This window comes from Styela clava, chromosome 7, assembly GCF_964204865.1.
Source record: "Styela clava chromosome 7, kaStyClav1.hap1.2, whole genome shotgun sequence".
Classification (NCBI taxonomy): domain Eukaryota; kingdom Metazoa; phylum Chordata; class Ascidiacea; order Stolidobranchia; family Styelidae; genus Styela; species Styela clava.
This window is the reverse complement of record NC_135256.1, coordinates 13,832,010-13,849,935: the sequence shown is the minus strand read 5'-3', so window position 1 is coordinate 13,849,935 and position 17,926 is coordinate 13,832,010. Positions and strand designations below refer to the sequence as shown.

At 34.7% G+C, this 17,926-nt stretch overlaps 2 protein-coding genes across 3 annotated transcripts; both read left to right on the top strand.

Moving 5' to 3' along the window:
- The first annotated feature begins 1,444 nt into the window (after positions 1–1,444).
- LOC120328598 (ARL14 effector protein-like) lies at positions 1,445–2,897 on the top strand. Its single transcript, XM_078114329.1, has one exon. It carries the CDS (start codon positions 1,579–1,581, stop codon positions 1,957–1,959), a length of 381 nt encoding a protein of 126 aa, XP_077970455.1. The 5' UTR covers positions 1,445–1,578; the 3' UTR covers positions 1,960–2,897.
- A 92-nt stretch (positions 2,898–2,989) lies between these two features.
- On the top strand, positions 2,990–10,486 carry LOC120327778 (protein artemis-like). 2 transcript variants are annotated; one of them, XM_039394137.2, is made up of 8 exons: positions 2,990–3,262; positions 3,741–3,826; positions 4,186–4,283; positions 4,615–4,746; positions 5,053–5,246; positions 5,720–5,917; positions 6,942–7,076; positions 7,585–10,486. In XM_039394137.2, exons 1-8 carry the CDS (start codon positions 2,990–2,992, stop codon positions 7,906–7,908), a joined length of 1,440 nt encoding a protein of 479 aa, XP_039250071.2. In that variant the 3' UTR covers positions 7,909–10,486. The 2 variants fall into 2 exon arrangements, with proteins under 2 accessions (XP_039250071.2, XP_039250072.2); XM_039394138.2 differs by lacking the exon at positions 6,942–7,076.
- The last annotated feature ends 7,440 nt before the right edge of the window (positions 10,487–17,926 follow it).

Below are 17,926 nucleotides of genomic sequence, written 5' to 3'. Positions count from 1 at the left end.
TGTTCTTGCATTTTCTTGAATCGTGGCTCCACGACGCTCAAAGCAATTCTCATACTCATGTCTACACTCTTTAAACAACTTCGTTTTTGTTAATAATAGTTATTAAAGCAGAAAATGCTGATTTACACAAATAGGTATTGAGAAATTTACACAGAAATTTTAAAGCATTTTTGCAATTGCTGTACCCTCTTTGTGAAGAGAAATCCAAAAATATTCCTTTCCATTTTTTTTGAAGGTTTCCTCAGAATTAATATCATTACAGATATCTACGAGTCCTTCTTGCTGTTGCGCACTTAGAAATTCATCCAAAAATGGAAAAGAAGAATAATCATTTTTTGCAACTTTACTGGCCCAGCAGTCATTTTTTCCTTTACGCGGAACCCCCAAGGAACCCTATAAACTCACGAAACCCCACTGCATGTGTTGCAGAACCCTAGGGTTCCGCGGAATCCCTGTTGAAGAGCACTGTTCTATAGCTTTGTTTGAGGTAAAAGTGTGAATCACTTCAGAACAAACATGGAATATTATTATAACATGCATGAGATTTTCAGTCATATGTTACGATGTGCAATGAAACAGATAAAGAATGGCAAAGTCGAGTGAATATAAAAATAAAGCGAATAAGATTGGATGATCAGAGTCGATTTCACACAAACAAAAAAATAATAATATACATTTCAACTGACTTTCTAAAAAAAAAATATACCTGACAAATGCAAAAATTTGCGTGCTGAGGTTTTGGTAATTACTGAAAAGTGGGTAAGGTGGGAAAAGAGAAAAATAAACCTATGCAAAATAAGACAGAAACCTGCTCTTAGTATTAATCATATCTTTAGAAAGAGCGCAATGGTTTGTGAACATTCGGATGAAAGGAAGTCGTTTATACAGTCAAAGGACTTGATTGATTACTCCAAATCGATATAGTTTATCTGTTTAGTTTTATACCGGAGCGACCAAAATAAAATTGATTGATTGAAAATGATAAAATGCTGTTTCATCGAATCATGCCGCATTGTACCAAGGTACCATAATACTGTATTATGACTTCTGTCATACAAAATGATTCCGACTTGCACTGTAAAATATGCTCGTATCATTTACACACGCTAATAAAAATAAAGTTATACTCATCTGACTGACTGACGTGTCCTAGATATATCTACACACCTGCCGATCGCTTTCATTATATTCCCAGCTGCAATGCAACAAGTGTCGTTGGCGCTGATGTAGGGGCTTTTTTAGTTGAACGAGTTGAAAGGTCACATTTGAATAAACAATTGCTCAAATGAACAATGAAACAATTCAATCTAATTTAAAATTGAAATGTAATATTTAAATTTTTTTTATAAATTTTCTGAAAATATATAATAGACTTTTAACAAACAAATTTCATAGATAAGTGTTGCCATTTCTTCCTGTCGAAAGGGATTTCCCCCTAATTTACTGTTTTTTTTTCTGGTGGAGGTGGGTTGAACTTTATGTGTTTATCTGTCTGCGAATATTCCTTTATTGACAAACTGATTATTAATTTAGTTGACACAATCTTAGAGCATTAAAGTGAGAATTGAACATTGAAATATGAGACGATATTCTGATAGAATGCAACAAGCAAGACAAATAAAGAATCTTCAATTTCAAAATCCTGGCCCTGCTCTTGATCACTTCAATCCAGAAACTAGCCAGCGTCAAGAAAGAAAGCTACAAAGAATTATCAAACAAAATCAAAGTCGCAAAAAGAGTTTATATGACGAAGGAGGGTGTCTTGTAGCAGATGGAAGAGATTTATGTGATTGCTTGATGGTCACCTGTCCTGGATGTTTTTATCCATGTGATACATGTCGTAGTTCTAAATGTGGAATTGACTGTCGGACATTTAGACGTTGGCAATACGAAAGTGTTGAAGTTGAGGGTGGGAAAACACGAACATTTGAGCCATCGACCCAAAAAGTTAATGGATAGTTCAGTAGTTGATTAGAGAAAACGAAAAAATGTAAAATACAGAAATATCCATGTACCGTATCTGAAACAAATAACTGGCTAACTAATCCCATACCCGACATGGGCTTGTAACCAGACCAGAGGTAGTGGATCACCATATAATTAAGTTGTCTATCCGGCTTTCCTCTCCCTCTGGATAAATATGGTAATCCTATCCTATAATATTTTTATATCATGGGTGTAAATGCCTGTAGTTTAGCTTTGGAATAAATGTAAGATTTTCCATATCGTAGGATAGCTTATCTATCCAGAGGAGAGGAATGCTGAACTTTAATATTTTAATGCATTGTGTAATATATTTTTTCTTTATTTTAGACCTAATCATTCTGTCATATGGTATACCATGTCAAATATCTAGTCCGGCAAAGTTCTCCGATTCCAAGAATAACCCCCATATTTAAAGACAATATTTAGAAAAGTGAATACAAGCCCCTCTCTACGAGGTCTGATGTCTCGATATAACCACAAAACGACACTTCAGGATAAACTAAAAGAAACGCAATCTTAAAGTATCACTATTGGATCCCTCAGAAAAATTAATACAATTCATTTTGAGAGTTTTAGCAAAAAAATGTCAGCCAGGGAGAATTTTAGTCATATGACAGCGACTGCATGCCGCGATTGATTTATATTATTATTGCGCCAAGCATGACGCTTCACAAATAGGATGTTTGTTTTATTGAAAAAAAATGTAGGGAATTCTTGGAATCCGAGAACTGAGCTTCTTACATTGTTAGAGTAAACTATATATTTGAGCTGGCGCAACCATAGGATGTTGGTCACACTAAATGACTATTATTCCTTGAATTTTTTTGATTGATCACCCGTCATTTGATCATCATTAGCTGTATTGTGATTTCCAAGTTCACTTTTCATATTTCTTATGTATTTTTTTTACAGTGAAACTTTAAATTGGTAACATAATGAAATTTACTGATCAATAGCTTCTGAATGATTACTTTGGAATTGATATACTTAAAACATTAATGCAATGAGTTGTTTTGGTGGTCTTCTCAATGAATACAAATACCTGTCCATTGATCGTTTTGATGGAGAAAATTTATCTTCATGGGCATATTTTCTCTCTCATTGCCACACTGATCACATGGTTGGTTTAGGAGATGAAAGCTTTCATGAGCGCTTGAAATCGAATGAAAGTGTGTTTCTCTATTGCTCTGAAGTTTCAAGGGCCTTATTGCTTGCAGATGACCGCTACTATCATCTTGCCAATAATATAATAGCACTTCCGATTAATTATCCAAAGGTTTGTATATATTTTACCATATAAATGGGACAATGCAGTAATTTTTGTGTTTCTGTTTTGATCAGTGTCAATCTGTCACAAGAAAGAGAGATGTCACCAAACAAACTTTTTTTAAACACTAACAAAATTTTAGACAAGCAGCACTTTTTATATAGACAGCTATCATGTTTTGAAAAGCCTGGCATCTTTTTGGTTTGGAAAAAAACATAACATTTATTACACCCTAAGTGAGATTTGGACTCAAATATTGGTTTTTAAATATATATTGATTATGTGTACTGATAAACTCATTAATGGTTGTTTTTCAGATTGAAGTTTGAGAATTGCAACCTTTCTTGTGTTGGAACTATTTATTTGTGATAATAATTTTATTTTTAAGATGAAAGAAACAGTTGTTCATTTGACCTTTGAAACCCAGTTGATTTGTGAATATTTCAATTTGAAACTTAGTTTATTTTTTATCTTTATTTTTGTTAAGGTTATCGATATAAAAATCAATGAAAATGAATTGAAGTCAATCACAATTACACTTCTTCCAGCTTCTCATTGTCCAGGATCAGTAATGTATGAACAGTTTTAATGTAACATTAAATAACCTACAAGCTTTGTTAAATTTATGTTTATTGTGAAAAATCACCTTTCTATACTACTGATACACCAATCAATTTCAATTTGAAGATGGTTGAAAGAATTGGAAGAAGGATACTCATTTATTTCTTTTCCAATTTTCTCGGAGTCCCGTAGCACCCAAAATTTTGCTGTTTCATTGTGATCCATGGGAATCTTCAGTACTGAATCCCGTACTGATGTGCCTCCTTCTTGTCCATTATGAGCATTTTTTATTTGTTTCGAGAGTAAATTAACTTGCGACATTCAGTAAATAAATTTGTCTTGTTTATGATCTGCATATTTTTTTAATTCAGGTTTTTGTTTGAAGGGGAAGAAGGTAATGTTTTATACACAGGAGATTTTCGATTTTCAAAAGGTTCAGGTCATAGAATGAAATGTCTTCATACATCAAGTAAGGAATATGCTGATAGTATTTATTTATTTTTCAATCATAAATATAATCATGATAGTACTGGTGTGAATGAACTGTATTTGTGTTGATTTTCAATTTCACATTATCCACCAAATTCTCATTTATAATCACCCACTATGTAATGAATTGGGTAGACAATGCAGAAACACAAAGATTAAGGTTCTTCCAAAATTAAATTCCGGTAGGCCCTAAAAGCGTTTACAAAACCTCATTTAAAGTGGAGGACATAAAACTCAGATAGCCTTGGCTTTTAATTTTAAACTTCAATCTAATTTTAATCTTTCATTCGAAGACTTTCTACTATTTTTAGATGGGACAAAAAAGCATATCAAAAGCATGTATGCTGATACAACTTTTTGTATACCAGATGCTATTTTTATACCAAGCAGGGAAGACTGTTTAAAAAGATTAGAACTTGTTGTAGCAGAATGGCTGACAAAGGGTGAGTTTGATGCTCGACTATGTCCACTATATTATGTCCATTACGTGAATTCAGATGGTTAGTTCCAAAGTTAAAGGCAGTAGTGATTCACTCTATAATTTCACAGGCATATTAACTTTAAATTCCAACCTGGTTTATATTTGAAAAAGCCTATCTTGAAATCTTAGTTAATAAATATTCCACACATTGTGCCTTATACAATCTGAACTTCAATTATGCTTTTCATTTTTTTAAGTTGAGTTTAAAATTCATATTAATAGTAGAAAAAGTATCATATTTTATTTTTTTTAATCCCCATGTTTTCAGATGACTTGCATGCTGTACGACTAAACATTAGTGCAAAATATGGATATGAATATTTATTCCATGCACTTCATAATAAATTCAAAACAAAAATTTATTGCAAACGGAAGGATCTTTACCAGTGCTTGCCAGAAACTCATAAAATATTGACGGATAACCCAGAATATGCAAAAATTTTTGCTTGCTTCAAAAAAGAGGTGAAAATAACTTGTTTTCTTGTATGGTTCTTATCAGTAAGTTTAATAATTTTGGATACTACTGTTTCATTAGTTTGAATGAATTGCTTCTCAAAGTGGTCTTTTATAAAATTTGTCATGGGTTAGAATTGGTCATTTTCACAACTTGTACTGGTAGTGGTATACCACCTTTTTCTTATTTAAAGATTTTAATCATTTTCAAGCTTCTTGCAGCATACTAACTAAAATATATTTCCGCAATATTTTACGTCAGACTTCCTCAAACATACATAATTCAACTACCAGAAACATACTTGTGTTATTGCACAACAAGGCTTTTAGATTCCACGAAACTAGTCATTTTAACTCTTGCTACAGCATTCTTGCAGTTATATGCATCTGATCCACTGGCGCAAAAGCAGAGAAAAAGGATGAGTAGTTGGTCATGCAGAAACCCAATCAATAAATAAGCTTTACATTTAATCTGTTCTTAGCGAATCAACAAACCTCAGCAGTGGAACATGAAAGAAGCAGATGAAGAAGATCTAGAGAGGAAAACTCATAAAAAATTTCTCACATTGACGCTGAGTACACTGTATTTTACTTATTCCGCTAAACCTCATGAAGTTTTTCATCAAGTTGGGAAAAATCATTTTCGGTTTTGCTTCTCTTTTCATTCATCGAATAGTGAGGTTTGTATATTTAAGAGATTTTCATTTTTTTGCCAGAATGGCTGACCATTGTTTCATAAATTTTAAGATAGTGTACAAAATATGAAAAAATGTATCACAATCACAGAAAATCAAGTTACTCGTATGTAAATATTCCTCTGATAAACCTCCACAGGTATGTAGTTTCAAGTCCAGTAGCAGATACTTATGTATAAGAGGATTGCTAGACTCCTCCACGATAAACAGTGTTCACATAACCTGGTCATAACTGGTCAGTTGCGGTTTCCTCCACTATTAAGTCGTTCAATCTGAAAAAAATAACTGGTTAACTCTTTCTATACCCGTCATGGACTGACAACTGTATGGTATGTTATGGACTGGGGGATAAATATGAAAATTCTGTTCTAAGGATTATGTTGTACATCAAAAGAATATATTAATAAGTGTATCTCTATAACAGCGATTTCCAAACTTTGTTCCACGGAACACTGCTGTTCCACGAGTTGTGACTGAATTGGTCGCCATGGCGATCTCGGTCGTACTTCTGCGATTCTGGATCGTACATTTGTATCCCAAGTTCCCAACTAGCGATAAAAAGGCGGACAGGCCTTGCTATTCAAACATGCGGGAAGGCCTTGTGCTAGTTTGGAAAGCATGGAGGTTTCGTTTACCGTTCAATATTGATAACCATCGGCCTAATTTTTTAATTGTCAAGTTTACAGCAAACAGTTTAATTTTACCATAAGCTAGATATTTTGGAAATTACCCACCAATTTTACCTTCCAATTTCTTGGTGTTCCGCTAGGCAAATTAAAAAACATAGATGTTCCAGGGCAAAAAAATTGAAAATTGCTGCTCTTTAATATGGTATAAATATCGGTTTTCAATTTGATTTTGCACAAAATATACCACTGTGCTTAGTATTTAAAGATGTGGCTATACCTAAATGTAAGGTTGGAGTTCATCTTGATTTAATATCAAATTGTATCAAATATGCATTTTGGGAAAATATCACATGCAAAAAACAATGTTCTATGTTTATCAGGTTTGTGATTTTGTCAAGTATGTCAATCCTGATAATATATATGCAAATGTAATACCGCGTGGTGGAATGACATTGAAAGAAGTTGAAGATGAACTTTCTGCTAACTGTTTGACGAATGTAAAAGATGAAATTACGGTGAAATTTTTGTTTATATCTACAAATATGCTCAATCTGTTTACTTAAAGCAGCAATTTTGTAATTTTTTAGTAGCTACATTCATCATGTTTCAATTTTTTTGGTCTGGATATAAATAATTCACTTATTCCTATTAAGTATTTTTTTATACTTGAAGACAGGTTGCAAGCCCTAATATAGAAGTGATCAGATTTTTCGAAGACTCTCTAGGCCTAAACCCAGCATTGCGCTTAAAACGGCGAGCCCAGCTACCTTAATTTATGTTGGCAGAAAATTACTGGCCTAATGAAGAGATACATAATGAACTATTATCCAGGGAGGTGGATTCGGGATTATATTCTATTATTTTCACACAGGTATCAAGTATTAACATGCTCATTAGTGCCTTACTTGCAATAAACCAAATTGGTAAATTTGTTATCCTGTGTTTCACATATTTCATAAGAAGGCTGTCGGCCATATTCTACTATTCAGATGAAAATGCTGATAACCAAATGTTATTTTCCAGTTTAAATCCTTTGGAAATTTGAAGAAACCAGAATTAACGATGAATAAGTTATCCACAAGTAGCCAAATCAAACCAAGAAAAAGAGCATTGTCTTTGAGTAGCACAGATGATGATTCCCAGGAGCTATGGAAAGAATTTGCTAAAAATTATTCAAAGAAAATAACAACAGAATCGAATAACGAAGAACAATCATATAGTGATGCACAAATTAATAATAATGATGATTTTAATATTAGTTGTTCGCCTGAGGGCAAAGTTCCATTGAATAATGAAATTGATGATCTACACCTTAAAATTGCACTTAATAGCGGTCTACCTCCTTGATGATGATCTGATTTGGATGGAATATTCCCCTAAATAAATAGTACCTTTATAATGAATTGATTTTTTTGAATCTGTTTGAAGAAATATTTCCTGGGCATTTTGTGCAAATACGATACCAGTTTGTTTTTTCCCGTGAGTGGAAAACAGACAATATACTTTATTGGTACATCTAGATTTCATTCAATTTTGAAGTTGACATGAATTGATAAAATAAATTAATGCATTTTACTTCATTATTAGACCGCACTCAAATATCTTCCCGGCTTCCGGTTATCAGTCCAGTCAAGTATGGAATTAGCAGTTACCGTATATGTTTTCAGATGCGTGGACTTGATGCCTGAGGAAGCCGTAACCGCTGATCGTTTACGTGAACCCTTACCCTTCGGCGACCAGGGTCCAGAAATTCTCTTGCACATGATATCCGCCACGGGAATCGGAGATGCGGTGGCAAGCCGCACGACCCGTCGCCATCACACCTCCGAGCCAAATTATATATTTATATTGTGTATATCTTTTTTATGCTGACCCATTCGATGCTGTTTTGTCTAGTCCAGTGGTTCTCAACCTTTTTTCTTTTGTGGCCCATTTTTTTTGCACAAAAATTCTCGTGACCCATTAACTTTTTATTGCAAAGGAAAAACTACAAAAAAATTAAAAATCGTTTTGCGAAAATGAACACTTTCCCTTTATAATTAGAATGAAAACAAGAGAGCTACGCCCAAATATATGGACACGTCTGTTCGCAGTAGAGTACGGTTTACCGTACCGTCAGATCACAGTCTACAAATATATTCACACCAAGCGAAGCAGTACAGTAGGACTTCCAACTTTCGCTAAGGCGGTACGGTACCATAACGTCCCCGCAGAAAAGAAAACCAACATTATTGCAATACGGTACAGTACCGGTACCGTAGTAAGACAGCGTAAGGAAAAAATCGTAGCAAAGTACCGTAAGGACTTCGTTACGAACCATCGACGTTCCATGTCTTCTGGAGAAAAATTTCATCTTTAACCAGTAAAAATTTCGAAGCAATCGGTCCAGAAATGAAAGAGAAAAGCGGTTTTTTAGATTTTCCACTAGATGTCCAAAAAGTGTCAAAGAACAACAAGACCAACATAATATTGAAACGATCGTTATGTCCACTACGTGTCCAATTACCATTCAGTAGCAGGAAACAGCATCGTCAATCATTAGTTATCAAATTTTCAATAGTTCTGTTAATCATACTGTACTTGTCTTAGTTGTCCATCACTTTCATAATTATCCAAATGATATAAGAATTATCCTATATGTTTGATTACTGTTATATTATTTCTTTTGAATATTGTATTTATATAAATGAGATCTTTTGAGTGCCTTTATTGAGCTTTAATATTTACAAATTTTCCTCCTATACTTCATTGTGATTAGGTCAGTTTGATCACCGCATTGGTACATTTACATTGATAATGACCATGCTGAAAACCTCTTGAACGCCCCAACTATACTAGATCCAGGATGGAGTGTAATTATTTTTATTCCCAGTACTCCTTTCAAATCTATTTTTATCAATGCGGACCCTACGAACAGTAATTTGACTGACTTGTATACATCACCCAAAGGCTCAAGTTTTTATTAGCAAAAAATATTTCTCATAGCATTAAGTCAGCAAACATAGATATAGTTCGAGTTATGACATTCCCTATAAATATATGTCCTATGAATATATAATAGGGGGCACTCAGTCTTCCGCATTATCAAGTCCAACATTCCTCAGATGTGTATAAATTTTCTTCTTGCCAACACATGCCTTTCAATGAAAGCTTTTCTCCCAATTGTCATCATAAAAGTTCATCATTAGGTTTTTGAATGTACTTGACGTTGACAATGTGAAAGTTTTATTTATTTTTTGCATAAGTTGCTAAGTGAAATTTTCCCAGACGTGACCAATTTTCGTGATCATGATTTTCAGAAGTGGTTCTCAATCTTCTCCAAATCTTTTCTGTAACTGTTTTCCACACCGCTGCTCCTTCCAAGCTCCAATCCACATATCCCATGATTTGTTATCAGCTGGCATGTTGAACAAAAATTCCACCTAACTCAATATTAGATATCTATTTAGGATGTCATTATTTTCTGTATTATTTCTGTATTTCTTCTGTAATAGAAAATTTTTTTTTTTTCAATTTTCAAGAATTCTCATATGCATAATTAAAATAGTGAATATGGGGGGAGCTGACTCTGATGACCGTATGGTCGTATCGCTCCTCCCAGTCTATACCGAAAAACTATACATTTTTATTGTTGCTATTGTTCCAGTGTTTTTTTTTTTCTGGTTGACGAAAATAAATCTCTCTCTCTGTGGTCCACCCAAAAATCTTTCCGTGGCCTAGCTGTGGGCCATGGTTGAGTACCAGTGGTCTAGTCTAAGAAGCCTACTGTGTTAACATCTAAATTTGTATAATATGTGACTCTGATCTCCCATACCACGTGCGAAAAAATATAGCTCACTTCTCCGGCTGCTGGGATGGGGGTCGGCTGCTTTTTATTCAAGTTATTGCGTCAAGTTGCTGTTTTCAATAAATAACAAATTTGAAATCTTGTGTCTTCTGATCTAACAACCAGAGTGAGAAAAAGAATGACAGAACTGTGAAATACCGGTGCTCATCTTCAGTAAGTAGAACACACATGAGTGTCCCGTTACCGTTTAAAACGTTTTGGGGTTTGATTTGGAAAATGGCATTTATCCCAAATTCATCGCACCTCTGAATATCCTGCGTGGATGATAAGCCTTTAGGTTACGCTTGCCAGCGCACCACTGATTCCTTGCGTAGGTTCGAATCTCGTCGGGTATAACTGTGTGCGAGAGGATGGCTGGACTCTGTCGCTGTATAGACCTTTCCCCGAGCATCGACTTCCTTGTTTACTTCATGACATTGGCCAATCAGCAAGATGCAAAAAGTGACGTAACAATGCTCCCTTTTCGCATCCGATCAGACACTTTTCTCACTCAGACAGATTTTCGAGCGTGGTCGTGAACATTACCTCGTTTTCGCGTTTTTGGACTCTATACTGTTTCCCTGCCATTAGGCCCATGCCTCTGAAAAAACACAAGAGAAAAATGCTCAAATATTTAGACACGAAAGCAAAAACGAAATATTTTAAAATATTTCACCCACAATTTTCCGAAGAACCCAGCCTGAGCAAAGCTGGATCTGTGAACCATCATAACTTAGGCTACTAGTACCGTTGTCTGGACTGCCTTAGCTTCACTAGGTACTGTGATTATGATTATTCATGCGCCAACGTGGATTAAAATGCTAAATGCTTCTACTCACAACTGTAGTATTAAATCATTAACACTACAGCACTTTACTTTTACAGTACATTACCGTACCCACTTACAGTGCGTCACCGATATAGAAAAGACTTCTGCGTCCCGAGATTTAGCAAAATCAACACACAAGATAGCCGACATGCTTGGCGAATTATTAAATTGGCGGGTGATATATCGGATCCCATAGGATTTATAGAACATTCAGGAATATATATAAAAGTAATAGCCTTCTAGTGACAACAATTCTTAATCACTGAAAAAATTCCATTCAATTGGTCCAGTAGTTAAAAAAGGAAAACTATTCACAAGAACATGCAGAGAATTCTAACAACAATCTAACTCAAAGTGATCTACAGGTCCATTTCGTGTCAATACCTTCCTAACTAATCTCATACCCGACATGGCTGACTGCCGGACGGGAGGCCGTGGTACGTCATATGATTATGCCACTTTATCGGTTTTCATCAAAAAATAAAAATGATAATATATATATTATCCATATATTGACTTTTTTTCGAAAGAATGCTGTGGGTGCGACCGCAAACTTTAAAAATGCAATAATTAGACAGAATTAGACCTCTTGCGGTACGTTAGGCCCAACGACTAACATACCTATGTATCTTGTATCAATAAGCTTATTTGCAAAATATGTAAGCCACAGTATATATTTGACGGCTTATGCCTTCATTAGATAATATGTGAGCCACAGTATTGGACGGCATTTATGCGTTCATTAGATAAGCGAACGGAAATGTCAACAGAACCCCCGAATGACGAAACAATAAATAAACCGGTGGTGACATTTTGTTTGTGTATTACACCAGTGATTCCCAAACTTTTTGTTCGTGCGGGGGCAAATTATCAGGTAAAAAACTCACGGCGCACTGACACGAAAAAAATTGCCGAATACATAAACAAAACTCAATTTTGTGATCGTCAATGTGTACTTTATGCATTTTAAAGTTTGTAAACGTTTGTCCTAAAGAATAAAGGTAAAATGTCAACTCTTCTTCTTCATCTCTGCGTGATGTTCCTTTGAAATACTGAAAAAATCACTCATGTTCGCTAAACTCGGTTCAGCAAATAAATAAACTGCAGCTCACGAAATTGCAGCAAATGGTCCCTTGTCTACCTCAATTGTTTCGCAACAGTACGTGACAATAGAAGCAGACCCTACGTAAAAGAAAGTAAACGACTTAGAAAGGTAAAATGGAATTCATTGATTCATATACACTGCATTTGACATAAGAAACAATAAAACATTGTTAATACATGCAACATGTATAATATTCAATCTTATATTAGTTGTGTTTAACACAATTCTGCACTGGCGCTAGTGCGCCGACGGACCCACCTTTGAGAACCGCTCTATTACAGGAATAGGCGGTTAAATAATAGCTGAATAAAGATAAATTCGACTGAATAAATAAACGCCGAATTGTAAGAACTACAAGTAAAGTTGACTCAGAAATCGCGTCGATGAGGAATTCCGGGCAGTGGAATGCAGATTTGATAAAGCTATCCATTCCTAGGTATCCTTTTGAATTGAGCATAATACTATGTCTGTCCTTGTGTGTGAATGTTTTTTATGTGCGAATGAGGTGGGAGCTGAGTTTTGTTCGATTAAACATGGGCGCCTTGTTGTGTAGCTCTCTCCCGGAAATATATACTGTGTACTATTCCGTAAAGCGCGAAAAGTATGTTAGATATATATGAGTTGAATTAGTGCATAAAGTGAAGTATAATCCGTACTATTTGGCAATCTGGCATTGATGCAACCGTTAAACAACACTGATCCGAAGTTTATCTGTTTAACAAACACAGTGTTCCCCAAATGTGTCACATTTACTGACATTATTGCAAGTTTTCCCTCCCGCGCGTTGGAACCATGTTCCTGTTTTTCCTAGTAACATTTTTGGACGCTGTTGAAACGCTGCTCCTTTTTTGTTTCGTTCTGTTTTTTCATTTTGTTCATGGCCTTGATTTGTCGATATCTGTCTGGCAAAATACCCCTGGGACGTCGAATTTGATGGGTTATGAGAATTCGTTGCATAACTATTGATTTTTCATTGATGAATACTAATATTTAGTACCCAACAATATCAAAACCACCAAACCCTCTTTTGCATACTAATTATATATGGTCATTACGCAAGAGTGTTGAGATAGGTTTTTAAAAGATAGTATAAACAGAGTTTCCCACCTAGCTACGATTATTTTATCTTGTAATCAAAATAGGTTTTTGAAAGATAAAATAAATAAAGTTTCCCACCTAGATACAATTTTTCTACGCTAGAATCAACATAAAATTTCCCTTGCTTTGAAAATATGATTGGACAAAACGTGGAAAGTGTCTAAAGATACTACAATAACCCTGATTAATGCATAACTGCACAAAAGTGAATAATTCATGCGTGAATAGAGTAATGAAGTATAGCCTACATATTAAGTGCATTCGACCGAATGGTATATTAGATTGCCGCTAATGCTGCTGATTTTAACCTCTTCGGTTCAATGGATTATCGTCTTCCATACGAACTACCGATATCAAAGTACCAAACCACGCATATTTGCCTATAGTTCTGTTTTTATGCTTCTGTTCCACGTTGAGCTGTCGGCAAAAATATATACCGTACTTTATATTATATTGCAAATCGCACCTTTTGACTAGAAATCTATCATTTATACGTATATATATCAACTTTTTCATGCTGTCTGCTGATTTAAGAAAGTGATTTTAGCTTTCTGTCAATAGTAGGATTGCCATGCCATCAACAAAACGTAAAGCCGTTACCTGTCAAAATGCCCATGTTTTGCTGAATGCCATGATATAGACTTGAGTAGAATCAATGTGGAACGATGTTCAGGTCTTTGACACGGATGTACATTCGAGGCAACACAAGAAGTGAATCGAAATTATTGTTCGAGTGATGGCTTTATGTTACTATTCCTGCACAACCAGTGTCGACACTCGAGGGATCTCATTTCACAAATCGCAAATTTTACTCGGGTCTTCGAGGAGTCTCTGAACTCAATTGCAGATAACATAAAATTATGAAAAATGTTTTTTAAATTGAATTTGAAAAATAACTTGGATGCGAACGCAGTTCAAATGACGGTAGTCTATGAATTGTATATTCGTCACTTCAATCGAGAAAAGATAATGACAAAAAAATGCAATTTGGCATAATAAGAAGTGTAAAAATAGAGTTAATCTTAAGATGATCTTCCGAGACCAAAAATGTCATAACTTTTGAGAACAAACTTTATTCCTTTATTCGATCAATTTGATTCAGATGAGCAGTAATGAGTCCATTCCATCTACCTCCTGCACTCCCGCGAACTTTTGTTCACAAGCATCTTCACGATCAACCAAAAACTGTCTGTCTGTACAAACCCATGGGATTCGAGAATGTGATAAGATAAGGGATTAGTTGTATTATTATTGATTTGTTCATAGATGGATCGATTGTTATTAATATTCATTGTAGTACAACTTAAAACTCCTGACTCATTGCATGAATACCACACACAATCCATTTGTCAGATTTGTTAGTGGTCCGAATTTGGAACAATGGCTACGAAGGATATGATGTTCTTCGAAGGATATGACGCACCGAACAAAATTTCAAGTCTCAAACATGGTAGCCTTCATTTACTTAAGACTGTACATTGTGCATTGCAAAACTCCATTAACATGATCATAGTCCAGTTTATTTCTTCCATCCGGTAAACGATAACATGAAAAGTTTGAAAGAATAAAATTGAACACACATTTCACTGGGGAAGATGAGCCGCAGGGAACCAAAGCTATCAAGCAGCTCCACCTGAATCGACAACCAAATTTTGTCGAGTTACGGGGGTGGATTGTTACATTCGATGAATTTGATATTCACTGGAAACATAGTAAATCCTTTGCTGGTTTATGCTCTTCGGTGCAATTATATAAATAAAAAATTTCAAATGTTTTGGATATTGAAGATCACGGTTACTCAATGTATTTTTGAATCATGAACTGAAAACATGTAGGCTATACAGTATGGCGCATTTTTGTTCGATCTCATTATAAAAATTACAAATAAAGTTTAAATTAAAAAATAAACATAGGTGTTTACACTCGTTGACCTCCTTAGTCACGGCTCACGAGCCTCTTACCCCTAAAGTTTTATTCGTAAACTGAACCCCCTGATCCGTGCCAAGTCGCTTTTAGAGGCGAAGGTTTGAACTATTAACTTTTCCTTGAGGCTCCTTCGCGTGAACGTTTTTCAACCATGCGCATTTTACGCTGTTAAACCAATTAGTCACTTAGACAATTAGCCAGTTTGTTACCACAGCGAGTTGCCTGTTCCTTACTTTACTGTCTTTTCCGTAATTTCAAGTAATGACTTACTTCGATTTTTGCTCAATTCGGTTTTGAACTACTAGGCAAAGCAGCTCAGTTAAATAAAAAGCGACAGACTCAACTATGATAGCATGATGGACTAAAATCTTGGGTTCAAATCCAATAACTACCACTTACCTCAGCTAGGTGTAAACATTTAGATGGGCAATGACTGCATCAGGTTCTTCTCAAGTATAGTAATAGATCCTTACCAAACAATGTTTTGTTCGGCACCAGAATCGTATGAACAATTTTCAGTATCTGGCCATCAAGGATTGAATTTTAGTCAAACAACACGACAGCTAATAGCTCTAGGAAACCAGAAAAATTAGGGGATATGGAACATTTTTTACAACAATACGTGGTTCCGGACACTTCTGTTTTACAATTGTTACGATCATTTGTCAGAAATTCTATTTTTCTTCCTACTTTTTTAGTAATTAATAAAATAAAAGGAAAACATTGTCCATCACATCTTAGACATGTTTTTGCATAGCGTATTTTATCTGTGTATAGGAAAATCCCCGATTGCAAGTTATGCTAATTGTTCAAAATGAGCTGTACAAAAAAATTCAATATTTTACGGAAGGGCACCATTAGGGAAATTAGTCCCCATTTTGTTTTATGGTATGCATATGAATCTTGCATATATATATATATATATATATTTGGATAATACATAATATTGTTACAAAATAATAAAAGATTGTCAGATTTCTCTTACTTATGCTTATGCATGAGTGATTAATTTTATTAAAATTATCGAACTAAAAATTTCCATCTAATTTACTTATTGATTATTGGCTCATTTGAACCGCAAATTTCATTTAATGCCATCTTTAGCAATGTAGCTCCATTATCAATCGATTAGGAATCGATTGAAACTGAGCCCCATTTCTATTTTCTTTATATTCTCGATTTTGCCTTCTCAACTATGGTCCAATGATAAATAATCTACATTAATCGCCCTTTGCAATCACGTTCCTAACTAAAATGACGATCAAATGTTTCTTGAAACAAAACAAAAAATAGGTTTTTTTAAGGGGAGATGAAGATTATAGATTTTATAATCATCTTTATACTTAACAACATGTCGCGTTTTGACCAAAATACAAGATTACATTCATAATACGACAATTTCAAATTTTATCTGACGAGATAAAGATATCAATATCGCGAAAGCTCATCGGAATATCCTTTTGAAATGAAGATTACGTAAAATCTTCTCGTCGAGAAAAAATGTACACCGGAATCTACCTCATCCGCAGACTCTTATACAAAAACTGTAAAAGTTGTATAATAGATATCAGTCTGGTGTGCTCTTCGGATAGTTAGTTGCTACTTTGAGATCTCCTCGTCAAGAGATTTGTGGTTCAAAAAAGGATTTCATTTTTGACAATATGCAATAGTTAGTTGGGTGGTGCAGGTCAGTTATATATCATGATTGTTGTGGCAGAAAGAAAGTCAGCTATACTATATATATGCAAAGCACGGAGTTGCAGGAATTGCCGAAACACTAGCGATCATCTGTGTTTGTAAGAGCTTTTCTGCAGAATAAATAAAACACAAACAGCTATTTTCTACCTTTCCCAGCTTGCCGGGGTTCAGTTTTCGTTATTTTTACATTTTAAGCTACCTTAGGATAGGAAATAATTGTTTGCTAATAGAAATAAGACACGGAGCAGTCTACATTTGACTGAACGCATAGTAGATCCGAACGATATTTCTTAAAATTTTATTAGTTCCATGCATGCACGCTGATTTGTATTCCTGTCAACCCTTTGTAGCTTACACTAGGCGACGTCAGAGAGCTACATTAACTGGCCATTCTACTTTTTATGTCCGTCACCATGTTAGCATGGTTTGTGTATGATGAATATTTACAAAAAATATGTAGAGCGTATAAGTATATTAAACTGGTTCAAAATTTAACGTGCCAGAAGTGTGTGAACAATTTATGGAGGTAAATCTATAGGCAGGGGGATATTCATTTGACTTACACAGGTAGTCAATAAGGAAAATCGAATAAAATTATGACCTAAATCTAGCCTGGTACACACACTACGGGAATACCCAAAATTTATACCAAACAAATAGTAAACGGTCGTATTATATCTGGAATACATCTAAAACGAATATAGTTTTTTTGCATGCATTCCTATTTGGCGCAGTTATTCGCAATAAAAATAAATAAAAAGTTACGCAATTCAAAATAGCATATATATTCGCTATGTCGTCTACTAATACTTTATTGTTTCTACCTGCCAATTTCAAGTAAGATTATTATCATACATTATCTAAGATAATGCGTCTTAATCTT